The sequence below is a fragment of the Bufo gargarizans genome, chromosome 4 (assembly GCF_014858855.1).
Source record: "Bufo gargarizans isolate SCDJY-AF-19 chromosome 4, ASM1485885v1, whole genome shotgun sequence".
Taxonomy (NCBI): Eukaryota; Metazoa; Chordata; class Amphibia; order Anura; family Bufonidae; genus Bufo; species Bufo gargarizans.
The window spans coordinates 452,411,949-452,427,709 of record NC_058083.1 but is presented as its reverse complement, the minus strand read 5'-3'; the positions used below and the strand labels follow the sequence as shown (position 1 = coordinate 452,427,709).

General features: G+C 42.2%; 1 protein-coding gene across 1 annotated transcript in view; it reads right to left on the bottom strand.

Moving 5' to 3' along the window:
* Window positions 1-667: 667 nt before the first annotated feature.
* LOC122936285 (restin homolog) overlaps window positions 668-15,761 on the bottom strand; it is a 38,667-nt gene continuing 23,573 nt past the window's right edge. Inside the window, exons 6-8 of the mRNA XM_044292415.1 lie at window positions 12,739-12,907; window positions 3,543-3,660; window positions 668-1,217 (exon numbers count right to left, since the gene is read on the bottom strand). Of these exons, the coding sequence (XP_044148350.1) occupies window positions 1,085-1,217; window positions 3,543-3,660; window positions 12,739-12,907 (420 nt within the window). The 3' untranslated portion in view covers window positions 668-1,084. The remainder of the gene's footprint in view (window positions 1,218-3,542; window positions 3,661-12,738; window positions 12,908-15,761) is intronic.

Genomic DNA, 15,761 nt, shown 5'->3' with positions numbered 1-15,761 from the left:
CTGCGGTCACAAACGCCGGTATCTCAGCTCCTCACCTTAAACCCGGAAGTGACGCCCGAAATCTCGCGAGATTCTCTTGCCCAAAGAGAATCTCGCCTGGTGATCTGAAATCCCATGCGATTGTCCCATGCGCATGGGACTTGTGAAGCCAGGGGATGCCTGCCAGCAGGGCTTACTCCAGAGACGGGAAAGGGCGGTGAACGCGACCCCGGGGGACCCATCTCCTGCACCAGCCCTACCAACACGTGGGGAATAGATCCAGGCTGGGCGCAATAGATCTTCCTGGCACTGCAGGAGTGCTCCTACGACCCGAGGACAGGAAAGAATGAGAGGTAAGGGGGAGGAGGCCTTTTTGAATTGTTGCTCCTACGTTGTTTCCTGTCCTGGGGGCCGGGACAGGGCCAGCCTTTGGGGTGTGCGGGCTGTGCACAAGGTTAGCTCGCACAGGGCGCCTGAACACCTAAGGCCGGCCCTGGGCGGGGACACCCTCCTGTCAGTGCCGTTGTGGAGGTGACGGGGAAAAGCCCCTTTAAATGTAAATCATTGTAGCATCATTGTAATAAAGATATATGAAGTTGATATATTGTTCAATTAATTGTATTTTTTTATTATTGTAGCCTACATATTGCTTCATCTTCCCAATTAATATAGATACTGGTACATCATGTTATTGGATGGGCAGTTCATGTGACCTTGTTCTTCAGCTATCATCTTCAGTTATCACATTATGCCCATGTCATGCTGCAGGGAACCTGTTTATCAGCTGGTCGTCACCCATCTTGGCATTCTGAATGTGCAGTAGTACAGATTTGCTCTTGAGTAGTTTGGAAAGGCTCTGTGAAAATGGCAGCTTCATATGTTGTGCCCAGTCTTCTCCTAAATCCAACACACTGCAGATCATTATTCCATGACAATAAAAATACATTGTAGACGTCCAATATAAGGGGGCTATAATAGTTATTCCACTATAAATGGTTGGTTTGGTTGGCTAACCATGGATCTGGATCAGTGCTCCACCGTGTAACTGTCACAATCCACCAGGTATGATCATAATGACAAACATCGCAGCTACGGTATTCCATATCTAGTCTGCACCAAGTGATAGGGCTCCACATTTCCTCAGGGCTCTTCTGACGTGTGGCAAAGCTTCTTCGACAAACCATCTCCTCTCATACATGATAACCATAACATCAAGTAAGAGGTTTCTCTCTCGTTTCCTGCCAGGATTGAATGCACACATCATTTCTTTGACCAGTAGAGTAGAATATTGGTACTGAATGTAACTGAACATCCAACTTATATACATACATATACATATAATGTTTTTCACTCTGCTGTTTCTTTGGTTTACAATTGTGAATCAGATAAGACTATGGGGGTCATTTACTATCCCATAATACACCCCTATTAGGCGTATTTCTGGCGCAGATTGTGGCGCAAAGGTTATTTACGCCGCAATCTGAGATTATTCCCCGCTCACCCCAGGTCTAAAAAAGCGGGCGTGGAAGGGCCGGAAGGACCGTCTCATTCATTATTTTCTACGCCTGTTTTAGGCATATAACATGTTCTAAATGTAGACAAAAGGTAGCAAGAAGAAACTGCGCTGCTCTTAATATCCAGAGAAAAGTCTCGGCCACAGTTGAAGATATGATATGCTCCAGACGAAGCGGAGGCGAAACCCGGGTTGGGCACAAGACGGGAGACAGTTTTAACTAAGATATCCTGTTTGTTTTTAAAAGGATCTTGTAAGTACAATAAATGCTGGAGGTTTTAACTTTATCTGAGGTACTTTACTATCTTTGCTCCTCCGTTTCTGGTCATCTACAGGACGTGGGATTTGAGAGGAGTGTGGAGTTTACTTGCTTCATTAGTGATTAACTACATCAGGATATTGCTCATATCTTCAAGACTTTTTTCTGGATATTAAGAGCAGCGCGGTTTCTTCTTGCTACCTTTGTCTAAAACTTGGTGTGAGTTGGACCTACTTTACCTTGAGACCTGCAGCGCTCATAGTAGGAACAATAATTTGGAACTTGAAATAGTGAATGTGGCGCACAGGAATAACTAGGACCAACAGAGGTGCACTCAGTAAAAAGGACTCACCCTGTCCCCTTTTAAATGAAAAACGTATAACAAAGTGGAACTGGGCACTCAAGGTATCCGGACCATAAGGAATTTATTAACACATAAAATAAATGAATAAAAATTATCAATGTGCGCAACCTATGTTATATAATGACATCCTAATATAAAAAAAATCTGCAAAAATTGATAATGTATGAGAATAGATAACATGTAAAAATATAAAAAGCATATAAAAGCAATATCAGAGTCCAGTAGATATAATGACGACGAGATAAATGACGTATGGGCTCCAATAGTGAATGATCCCAAGTATAAATAATAGCAGCAAAATTGTCCTGGGATAAAGCCAATGAGTTATCCTGGTATGATACCACAATATATGCCACAGTAGAAACAATGTATGCAATCAGAGTTTCTACTGTGGCATACAGGACCTTCTATTGTGGTATCATACCAGGATAACTCATTGGCTTTATCCCAGGACATTTTTGCTGCTTTTATTTATACTTGGGATCATTCACTATTGGAGCCCATACGTCATTTATCTCGTCAGTCATTATATCTACTGGACTCTGATATTGCTTTTATATTTTTACATATTATCTATTCTCATACATTATCAATTTTTGCTGATTTGTTTTATATTAGGATGTCATTGTATAACATAGGTTGCGCACATTGATACTTTTTATTCAATTATTGTATGTGTTAATAAATTCCTTATGGACTGGATACCTTGAGAGTGCCCAGTTCCACTTTGTTATTAATTTGGAACTTGTTCTTAATAAATGACCCCTATGTACTTATCCCTTATAGGATCTCATTCATCCAATGAAGTCCTAAATTGTGGCCTTCATCAGGCTGGTATGTCAGCATACTGGTCTTTCTTTTACCGTATAGAGAAACACAGGCTGCTACGCTTTCCTATACAATAGACCACTGCCAAATACATGTATACGGTACCGTATCAGGTGTCTAACATTTCTATGCCACTGTATGGCTATATCAGAGAATTCCAATGAAAGTACCCATACTCCCAACAGGCTCAGACATGATGTGCCTTTGTGCCTTCAACAATAGGTCTCATTAGCATTAGACTAGCTTGGCCAGTTGCAAAGACCACTGGGATTTGGAGATCCATGGTCCAGTCTCTGAATGCATTATCACACATGCTCCATCTTTTTAGAAATTGACAATTGACTAGCTATTCATGATTTCTACATGAATTTTTTTTTTTTTAAATAAACATCAGACAAGTGTGAAAAGTGTGAAATTGAAAAAACATCCACTCCATATATAAATATGACAGAATTTTAGTGTATCAAAATAGCCCTGTACCCACATCAAACCTGACAAGGGAAAATCTTATCTTGGTCCTTTTTATTACCTAAAACATGTACTATCTACTGTAGTCGGTCATTATGTCACAGGGCTAGAAAATGTCAAACATTCCTTACATCTGCCTGTAGACTTCCTTCACCGTCACATCTTCCACTGCAGAAGAACTTTTATTGGAAGCTGACGTTAAATTCTGTAGTGTTCTGCCACAACTGCAGATCTCCTGGGATTTGTAATCTATAAAATACAAAAAACACACACTAAGGCCTCATTCACAGGTAAGTGTTTGGTCAGTGATTTTGAACCAAAATCAGTAGTGAAGTCTACACAGAGATAAGATGTAATGGAAAGATTTGCACCTGTTCTGTGTTTATAACCTGCACCTGGCTTTGGCTCACAATAACTGATGGAAATCACTCAAATACTGACATGTGAATAAGTCCTCAGCATAGGTCATCAATATCAGATCGGTGGGGGTCAGACAGCCAGCACAACAGCGTGGGGGACACTACTGTGTGTGTGTGTGGGGGGGGGGGGGGGCAGTGTGGGGGACACTACAATGTGGGGGATACTACTGTGGGGGGGGGCAGTGTGGGGGACACTACTGTGTGGGGGGCCGTGTGGGGGACACTACTGTGTGGGGGGCAGTGTGGGGGACACTACTGCGTGGGGGGCCGTGTGGGGGACACTACTGCGTGGGGGGCCGTGTGGGGGGACACTACTGCATGGGGGCAGCGTAGGGGCCTCTACTGCATGGGGGCAGCGTAGGGGCCTTTCTATTAGGGAGGCACTGTAGGGACCAGTCTATTATTTCTGGGGATTACTATACAGGGATTATTACCTGGAGTACAATATAAGGTGTAATTATTACTGGGGGCACTATAGGGGACATTATAGCTGCTGTAGACACTATAGGGACATTTGGGGTCATTTATCAAACTGGTGTAATGCAGAACTGGCTTAGTTGCACATAGCAGCCAATCAGATTCCACCTTTCATATTTTACAGCTCTTTTGGAAATCCAGTCAGTTCTACTTTACACCAGTTTGATAAATGACTCCAATTATGTCTATTAGGGTCACTATTTTCTCAGCAGTATATTACCTGGGGTGGCAGCAGGCTCACACTGTGGGGACACCAGAATGGGGAGGTTGATGGAAAAACTGAGAAATCTAACATGTCTGCGTTACAAACTCTGTAAAGACGAGATGCGGCTGAAAGAATTTCTCATGGCGGTCTAACGGAGGAGAAGAGGAAAGAGAGGGTCTACATGACAGGAGATGTCCCTGGATGTTCCTGGATGTAAGAGGTATGTGGTAATTTTAAAGTGTAGTGACCTATACCCAATCAGTTTTCAGTATGAACACATGGCCCATCCGAGTCTGTTTAGGATTGTGGATCCTTGCTATTCTAAGGGACCCTCAGGGACATTAATGGAACACTAAACCTAGAAATAAATGATAAAAGTAAGCGGAATATGAAGTGGCACACACTGTCAGTCTAAAGGATTTTCTGCATATTCCTGAAATGAGCAATCATGTAGCTATTCTGCAGATAACATATGGGTTATCAGGGATTTTCAGCTGGTGAATGACGGAGGGGTAGATCATAGCTAAGAGGAGGGAATGTACAATCTATAGCCTACTGCACAGCAGAGGGGAGAAGAAGCTCCTGCTTCAGCCACATTTCTTACAGACGCTGGACATACATAGTATTGTGAGGAGAAGGAGGAGAAACTGTCTGATCTCTTGGGACGTAATTATTTCTATAATATATTTCAGATGTAATTTCTGTATGAGGTAAAACAGGGCCAAAGCAAATGAGGAGATTGCTTGGGTATTTTTATTTTACTTTGCATTTTTATTTCATTTTATTTAGTGTTCCTTTTTTAATGAAATTGTGGAGGGCACGTACACCAAGAATTGTGTATTTATAGTTTAAAGGGAACCTATCACCATGAACATGCAAATTAATCTGCAGGCAGTATGTTATAGAGCGGGAGGAGCTGAGCAGATTTATAGTTACGTGGGAAAAGATTCAGTAACACTTTTATTTTATACATTTAAAAGGGTTTTCTGAGATTTTTATACTGATGACCTATCCTCTGGATAGGTCATCAGTATCTGATCCTTGGGGGTCCGACACCTGGGACCCCTGCCGATCAGCTATTTGAGAAGGCAGCGGCTCTCCTGTGAGTGAAGTGGCTCCTCTGCTCACCAAGCACAGCGTTGTACATTGTATAGTGGCTGTGATTGTTATGACACTCAGACCCATTCACTTTTATGGGGCTGAGCTGCACCTAGGCCATGTGACCAAGGAATGTGACGTTACTGGCCTAGGAAAAGCTGGGAGAAGGCCACAGAGCTCACAGAAACATCGGTACCTTCTCAAACAGCTGATCACAGGAGTCCTGGGTGTGAGACCCCCACTGAGCAGATACTGATGACCTATTCAGAGGATCTGTCATCAGTAATAAAGTCTCAGAAAACCCTTTTAAATTCCAGCTCACTTGTGGCTTTGAAGTCAAGGAGATGGTCCTATCAGTGATTGACAGCTATCTCTGTATGCACAGTCATAGACGGAAGGCTGTCAGTCACTGATAGGACCTCCTCCTTGACTTCAAAGCCCCAAATGAGCAGGAATTTAGATGAATGAAATACAAGTCATACTGAATCTTCTGCAAATCTACAGTTGCAAGAAAAAGTATGTGAACCCTTTGAAATGATATGGATTTCTGCACAAATTGGTCATAAAATGTGATCTGATCTTCAGCTAAGTCACAACAATATAAAATCACAGTCTGCTTAAACTAATAACACACAAAGAATTAAATGTTACCATGTATTTATTGAACACACCATGTAAACATTCACAGTGCAGGGTGAAAAAGTATGTGAACCCTTGGATTTAATAACTGGTTGAACCTTCTTTGGCAGCAATAACTTCAACCAAATGTTTCCTGTAGATGCAGATCAGACGTGCACAACGGTCAGGAGTAATTCTTGACCATTCCTCTTTACAGAACTGTTTCAGTTCAGCAATATTCTTGGGATGTCTGGTGTGAATCGCTTTCTTGAGGACATGCCACAGCATCTCAATGGGGTTGAGGTCAGGCCTCTGACTGGGCCACTCCAGAAGGCGTATTTTCTTCTGTTTAAGCCATTCTGTTGTTGGTTTACTTCTATGCTTTGGGCCGTTCTCCTGTTGCAACACCCATTTTCTGTTGAGCTTCAGCTGGTGGACAGATGGCCTTAAGTTCTCCTGCAAAATGTCTTGATAAACTTGGGAATTCATTTTTCTTTTGATGATAGCAATCCGTCCAGGCCCTGACGCAGCAAAGCAGCCGCAAACCATGATGCCCCCACCACCATACTTCACAGTTGGGATGAGGTTTTGATGTTGGTGTGCTGTGCCTCTTTTTCTCCACACATAGTGTTGTGCATTTCTTCCAAACAACTCAACTTTGGTTTCATCTGTCCACTGAATATTTTGCCAGTACTACTGTGGAACATCCAGGTGCTCTTGTACAAATTGTAAACGTGCAGCAATGTTTTTTTTGTACAGCAGTGGCTTCCTCTTTGGTATCCTCCCATGAAATCTATTCTTGTTTAGTGTTTTACGTATCGTAGATTTGCTAATAGGGATGTTAGCATATGACAGAGACTTTTGTAAGTCTTTAGCTGACACTCTAGGAACCTCATTGAGCAGTCTGAGCTGTGCTCTTGCAGTCATCTTTACAGGATGACCACTCCTAGGGAGAGTAGCAGCAGTGCTGAACTTTCTCTATTTATAGACAATTTGTATTACCATGGACTGATTAACAGCAAGGCTTTTGGAGATACTTTTATAACCCTTTCTAGCTTTATGCAAGTCAACAATTCTTAATCGCAGGTCTTCTGAGAGCTCTTTTGTGCGATGCATCATTCACATCAGGCAATGCTTCTTGTGAAAAGCAAACCCAGAACTGGTGTGTGTTTTTTATAGGGCAGGGCAGCTGTAACCAACACCTCCAATCTCATCTCATTGATTGGACTCCAGTTGGCTGACACCTCACTCCAATTCGCTTTTGAAGATGTCATTAGTCTAGAGGTTCACATACTTTTTCCACCTGCATTGTGAATGTTTACATGGTGTGTTCAATAAAAACATGGTAACATTTAATTCTGTGTGTGTTATTAGTTTAAAGGGAACCTGTCACCGGGATTTTGGGTATAGAGCTGAGGACATGGGTTGCTAGATGGCCGCCAGCACATCCGCAATACCCAGTCCCCATAGCTCTGTGTGCTTTTATTGTGTAAAAAAAAAAAGATTTGATACATATGCAAATTAACCTGAGATGAGTCCTGTCCCTGACTCATCTCAAGGACAGGACTCATCTCAGGTTAATTTGCATATGTATCAAATCGTTGTTTTTTTTACACAATAAAAGCACACAGAGCTATGGGGACTGGGTATTGCGGATGTGCTGGCGGCCATCTAGCAACCCATGTCCTCAGCTCTATACACAAAATCCCGGTGACAGGTTCCCTTTAAGCAGACTGTGATTGTCTATTGTTGTTACTTAGATGAAAATCAGATCATATTTTATGACCAATTTGTGCAGAAATCCATATCATTCCAAAGGGAATGAGCTCCTCCCTGGCTAAGAGCGGTGCGCTCTGATTGGATGCGCTCACAGCCAGGGAGAAGAGAACCGCCCCCAGCAAAACTGCAAGTCTCCGCCTAGTATAACCAAGTCGGCTCATTATAATATAAGGTGCCGAAATCAACGGGGCCAACAGCGAATGAACGGGGGGGGGGGGGTCTTTGGAAAAAATAAAAATAAAAAAAATATATATAAGTGTCATGGCATCAGTGGGGGCCGCCTTATAAGGTAAGACTATAATTAGACTAGGGGTAACTGATGAAAGGTCCTCTTTAAAGGGAACCTGTCACCAGGATTTTGTGCATAGAGCTGAGGACATGGGTTGCTAGATGGCCGCTAGCACATCCGCGATACCCAGTCCCCATAGCTCTTTGTGCTTTTATTGTGTAAAAAAAACAACAACGATTTGATACATATGCAAATTAACCTGAGATAGAAACATAGAAACATAGAATGTGTCGGCAGATAAGAACCATTTGGCCCATCTAGTCTGCCCAATATACTGAATACTATGAATAGCCCTTGGCCCTATCTTATATGAAGGATGGCCCTATGCCTATCCCATGCATGCTTAAACTCCTTCACTGTATTTGCAGCTACCACTTCTGCAGGAAGGCTATTCCATGCATCCACTACTCTCTCAGTAAAGTAATACTTCCTGATATTACTTTTAAACCTTTGCCCCGCTAATTTAAAACTATGTCCTCTTGTAGCAGTTTTTCTTCTTTTAAATATTCTCTCCTCTTTTACCTTGTTGATTTCCTTTATGTATTTAAAAGTTTCTATCATATCTCCTCTGTCTCGTCTTTCTTCCAAGCTATACATGTTAAGGTCCTTTAATCTTTCCTGGTAAGTTTTATCCTGCAATCCATGTACCAGTTTAGTAGCTCTTCTCTGAACTCTCTCCAAAGTATCAATATCCTTCTGGAGATATGGTCTCCAGTACTGAGCACAATACTCCAAATAAGGTCTCACTAGTGCTCTGTAGAGCGGCATGAGCACCTCCCTCTTTCTACTAGTAATGCCTCTCCCTATACACCCAAGCATTCTGCTAGCATTTCCTGCTGCTCTATGACATTGTCTGCCTACCTTTAAGTCTTCTGAAATAATGACCCCTAAATCCCTTTCCTCAGATACTGAGGTTAGGACTGTATCACTGATTTTATATTCTGCTCTTTGCTAATTTCCAATCTTCTGGGACGACTCCTGTTGCCAGTGATTGGTTAAATAAATCTGTTAATGGTTTTGCTAGTTCACCGCTGAGCTCTTTTAATAGCTTTGGGTGTATCCCATCAGGCCCCTGTGACTTATTTGTATTAATTTTAGACAGCTGACTTAGAACCTCTTCCTCTGTAAAGACACATGCATCAAAAGATTCATTAGTCTTCTTTCCTAACTGAGGTCCCTTTCCTTCATTTTCCTTCGTAAAGACTGAACAGAAGTATTCATTGAGCCAGTCAGCTAGTTCTTTATCTTCTTCCATATACCTTCCTTCTTTTGTTTTTAATTTTGTAATTGCTTGTTTTAGTTTCCTTTTTTCATTTATGTATCTGAAGAATGCCTTATCGCCTTTTTTCCCTGACTGAGCTAATTTCTCTTCTGCCTGTGCTTTAGAAGCTATTATAACTTGTTTGGCCTCTCTCTGCCTAATCTTGTAAATTAGCCTGTCATCCTCGTTTTTTTTATTTTTATAATTCCTAAATGCTATCTTTTTGTTTTTAATGATTTTGGCCACTTCTGCTGAGTACCACAGTGGTCTTTTCCTTTTTTTGCTTTTACTGACAAGCCTAATGCAATTTTCTGTTGCCTTCAATAGTGCAACTTTTAAGTTGTCCCATTTCTCCTGGACTCCAATGAAACTGTTCCAATCTGATAGGGACTCGTATACCACTAATCTAATTGTTGAAAAGTCCGTTTTTCTAAAATCTAAAACTTTTGTTTTTGTGTGGTGTGACTCTACACTGTACTTATAGTAAACCACACTGACTGGTGATCACTAGATCCCAAGCTTTCCCTTACAGTAATATCATATACCAAATTCCCATTTGTGAATACTAAATCTAAAATGGCCTCCTTCCGGGTTGGCTCCTCAACTACTTGTTGTAGAGATAATCCCAGTAGGGAATTTAGAATATCTGTACTCCTGACAGAACTAGCTATTTTGGTTTTCCAGTTTACATCAGGAAGTTTGAAGTCTCCCATAATGATAACTTCCCCCTTCAATGTCATTTTAGCTATTTCCTCAACTGGTAGATCATCTAATTCTTTGACTGTGTCCTGTCCCTGACTCCTCTCACGTACAAGACTGATCTCAGGTTAATTTGCATATGTATCAAATCGTTGTTTTTTTTACACAATAAAAGCACACAAAGCTATGGGGACTGGGTATTGCGGATGTGCTAGCAGCCATTTGGCAACCCATGTCCTCAGCTCTATACAGAAAATCCCGGTGATAGGTTCCCTTTAACCCCTTAAGGATACAGCCTTATTACACCTTAGGACCAGGCCATTTTTTGCAAATCTGACCAGTGTCACTTTAAGTGCTGATAACTTTAAAACGCTTTGACTTATCCACGCCGTTCTGAGATTGTTTTTTCGTCACATATTGTACTTCATGACACTGGTAAAATGAAGTCAAAACATTTTATTTTTTTTGCACCAAAAAATATCTAATTTAAAAAAAAAATTGAAAAATTTGCAAATTTCAAAGTTTCAGTTTCTCTACTTCTATAATACATAGTAATACCCCCAAAAATTCTGATGACTTTACATTCCCCATATGTCTACTTCATGTTTGAATTATTTTGGGAATGATATTTTATTTTTTGGGGATGTTATAAGGCTTAGAAGTTTAGAAGCAAATCTTGAAATTATTTTTTTGCACTTATTTTATTTTATTTTTTTACCGTGTTAATCTGGGGGTTGGGTCATGGGGTATTTTTATAGAGGAGATTCTTACGGACGCGGCAATACCTAATAAGTCTTTATTATTTAGGTTTTAGACTATATTATCCTTTTTGATACCCCAAAATTTTTGGGGTATCTCTAAAGTCTAAGAGTCATTTTTTATTTTATCCGATTATCTTATGTGGGGGCTCATTTTTTTGCGGGATGAGACAACGGTTTTATTAGCACTATTTTGGGGGCTATATGACTTTTTGATCGCTTGCTATTAAACTTTTTATTATGTAAGGTGGCAGCACCCCTGGGGGTCTAGGGTCACACAGCTGTGCTGTGGACCCCAGACACCCTAACTTAGGGTGATGCAATCAAAGTTCACAAACTAACTTTCCCTTTTTTTTCCCTGCCTAACCCAAACTTTCCCTATGCTGTCCCTATGTACCCGATGGGGTGCTGGGGGCAGAGATCGGGTCCTGGGGGCACAGATCGGGGTGCTGGCAGCGATGGCAGACACACGTGCAGGCAGCTCCTCTCTCCTCCGGCTCCGGAACACAAAAGGAGGAAGAGAGGAGCGCCTGCCTCTTTTGAATCTGCCGCCGGACCGCCCACAGACCAATCAGAAAGCGATCCTGAGTGGTGATGTCACCATCACCACTCAGGATCGCTGGATGGTGATTGGTGGGGTGAAATCACACCACCATCACCATCCTGTTCCGGGTTATCGGGTCTTCAGAGACCCGAATAACCCAGAAACGCAGAAAACCGCAGGTCTGAATTGACCTGCGGTTTTCTGCGATCGCATACATGGGGGGGTCACCGGACCCCCCGGCGCATTTGCCCCAAGTTCCTGCTCAATGATTTGAGCAGGCACGGGGTTCCGATCACCGCTCGCCGTGCGGCGGTGATCGAAAATACACAGGGCGTACACGTACGCCCTGTGTCCTTAAGGGGTTAAGAAATGTATCTATTATCATATGAACCACAAATCTAACTTTTGTATGGAAACAAGACCCATGAGACGTAAGAGGCTGGATGGTGCATGGTATATGGAAAAGGGTAGATCCAGCAAACTTACTCACTTCAGCCAGCCTATGGATACATCTAGGAGTTGTATATTGATGACCTACAGAATCCACATGACTAATGGAGGAGCCTTCACCTTGCCCTAATTGCCCAGTAGAGAGAATTTTATAAATTTGCCATTTTGGAGCAGGCACTGCAAAAGGTCTGTATATAAGGGGTCTGGTCTGGGGGTTGTATTTAGGGAGACTATTTCTTTAGAGCAAGGATGCCCAAACTGCGGCCCTCCAGCTGTTGTAAAACTAAAACTCCCACAATGTCCTGATGTAGACTGATTGCTGTAGGCTGTCCAGGCATGCCGGGAGTTGTAGTTTTACAACACCTGGAGGGCCGCAAGTTGGGCATCTCTGCTTTGGAGGGTCTAGGTCTATATTAGTTTAGAGGGGATAATCTGTATTTATTCTGGTTATTCAAGGGCCTGTATTCAGGGATCTGGTCTGCAATTCCATTTTTTTTATGACAGCGATATGGAATTTATATAATATTTCAGTTATGTTTTACTTTTACAAAAAGGTTTTAAGGTATCCGGTCTAGGGTCTTTGTATATTTAGGAAATATAATGTCTGGATTTTGGGGTCTGATCTGAGTCTGTATGCATATATTCAGAGGTGCAGGGATTAATGAACCTTTCCACTGGGCCCATCAGTGTGTAGGGTTCATCCAAGTATTCAGGGGTCCCATTAATTCACCTGTTGCTCCAGTGTGAGTATATTCTGGTGCATTCCCATGAGAGATCAGCAGAACTTCAGCTCCACCTGTGTACATCTGAGGACTAAAGCAGGACGATATGGACCTCTTCTCCAGATCCTGCTGCAGTACTCTAATGGTGTCTGACAGAGACAAGTTTTCTTCTTTCATCTGCAATAACATTCGAGCAGAAACATTTATAGAATAATGTATTTATCTATCTATGTATCACCCTTATTTATCATTTATTCACTCCAAAACATCAGAAAATAGGGCTTTTGTGACTTTTTGCATTTCTACACCACTCACCCCAGTTTTGTAATGTGGGTGGGAAAGTGGGTGTGGTTAGCTATGTTAATGAGTTTCACTCCAGATTTATCAATGAAACCTTTTTTGAAAAGCAAAAAAAATTAAATAAAGTCACAATCTCAGTGCAGTAGAAGGATGGAGAAGGAAAACTCGGAGGAGCTTCTCTAGACAAATTTATCTCATTGTCTGTCTGTCTGCCTCTCCAAAAGGGAATTTAACCAGCACCTAAACTATGTATAAAGAGGGTTCAGGTCAGGTGCCCGCTACCATGGCTTCAATGCAAAAGCCAACAAGGACTAAAAGTATCAGCACACTGCTTTATGCATTACTTCTATACTTACTATATTAAAATTAGAAGCTCTTTGCACATAAATTTGATCAACAATATGTCGGGCCCATCTACCAGCGACAAGGTGGCTTCTATCAGACAGGACCTACACTAACACATGCCTCTCTTGGGCTTTTGGCCTATAAATTTTAGGGTAATGTAGAATCCAACTACGGGATAATCTATCTATCTGATATCCATTACTCACATATTGAAGTTCTGTAATGGATATTTAATCTGTTAATTGCAACAACCGCTCTACCTGTATTGAAATGTGAGGTTGTCACAGCATCACAAGTTATATACTGTAGTATAATAGCTTGTATAATACCTTGCTTTCCCTATATGGTACTGATCCTGTGGTACAGTAAGCATTAATACTCAGAATAGCATTCAGAATACTGCTGGCTTTCCCTTTGTTCTGGGCTCACAGGTCACAGTCATACAGATCATCTGAATATTTGTATTCTGGGTACTATATACCGTAATAACCTAATGTTAAAAATAAAATAAAAACTCTCCCAGAATACATTAAAGCAGAAAGCACTGCATTATAGAATATGTTCAGGGGATGTTTGTTTTCACAGATTGTAGAACTCCTGAATGCAGACCTAAGCTATAACACGCAGCTGCCCTCTATTCATTTCTATGGGAGTTCCGAAAATACACTTGCTCGGATATCTCTGGCAGTCCCATAGAGGTAAATGCAGCAGTGGCGCACTTGCATGGTGCACTCTCCCAGTGGCGGATTATAATTTGGGCGTTTGGGTCTGTAGCCCCGGGCCCGGCATCACTGGGGGGCCCCAACGCCGACCAAAACGCCCACAAACTACGGCGGGGCATGGGAGCGCATAGTTCCCTGCCCCGCCGCCTATCACTAAAAGCCTAGTAGGCCTGAGGCCTATGTGGTGAAGTCATGGCGCGGCGCGCGTGGTAATGTCATGGTGCGGCGTGTGTGGCAATGGGGAGTAGGGGAAACCCCCCACCGTACAATGTCTGGGATAAATTAGGATGCCACCAGACCAGAAACCATGGATAAGGGAACCATGAGACCCCTTCTGGAGGACACAACAGACAAACAGGGTAAATGTCAAGCAACCATGCTGATCACAAACACCACACTGACCAGACATGGAACACAAAATGACATACAAATATCACCCTGAAAATAACACACCAAACTCACAGACAACAATTTAGGAAAGGCAAGGCAAAGAGAAGACATCACAGGAGACATCAATGACAACTAGGAAGACCCTCAGATAATCATCCAAGAAAGGAGCAAGTCCCTTCTCAAACAAAGGCAGACATACCAATGATCTCAGTCTCACAGCAACAGAATATAAAGAGACCTAAGACCACACCCTGCTCCACCAAGCTCACACCTTAACCCCGTGCACACCAGAAGGGAAGGAAAACAACCTTAAAGGGAAAGCGCGCACACATGCATAAACAGACACACGCTGCCACCGGCAACCAGAATGCACGGCGACAGTGTCACGGCAACAACTCTATTCCGTGACAATTACCTGGAGCACAATATTATTACTGGGGATAATCTAGGGGACATTATAATTGCTGTAGACACTATAGGGACCTTTGGGGTAATTTATCAAACTGGTATAAAGTAGAACTGGGTTAGTTACCAATAGCAACAGATTCCACATTTCATTTTTGACAGCTCCTTTGGAAAATGAAAGGTGGAATCTAATTGGTTGCTATGAGCACCTCAGCTAGTTCTACACCAGTTTGATATATGACCCCAATTATGAGACCTCTAATGTGTCTGTGTAACAAACTCTGTAGAGATGAGATGCGGCTGAAAGAATTTGTCATAAGTTAACGTTCTGGGTCAAACGGAGGAGAAGAGGAAAGAGAAGGTCTACATGACAGGAGATGTCACTGGATGTAACAGGTATGTGATGTTGTATTCCCCGATATGTAGAGCTGGCTCACTACTGTGAACTGTGTCTCATCTTTTTTTTTTATCATAATCATATGTATTTTAAATTTGGCAACAAAAATTTTAATTTGTCACCTGCAGTCCTATGTAACAGCCCAGATAACAGTGATAACTTTCTGTATTGCAGATAATGTAGATTTTCCAGGTAACATCTATGACATCTGTACTCAGAGAGTTATGAGATGGTGGGGTCCAACTCCTGGCACCCCCGCCAATCAGCTGTTTGAGGAGACCGCAATGTCCCAGTGGGCGCCGCAGCCTCTTTGCTCCTTACCAAGAACAGTTCTGTCCATTTGATAGCACTGTGCTTGGTACTGCAGATCAGCCCCAATCACTCAGATGGGACAGAGCTGCACCTAGACAATGTGAACGATGTCATATGGCCTAGGAAGAGACTGTGATGCTTACAAAGCACCACAGCCTCT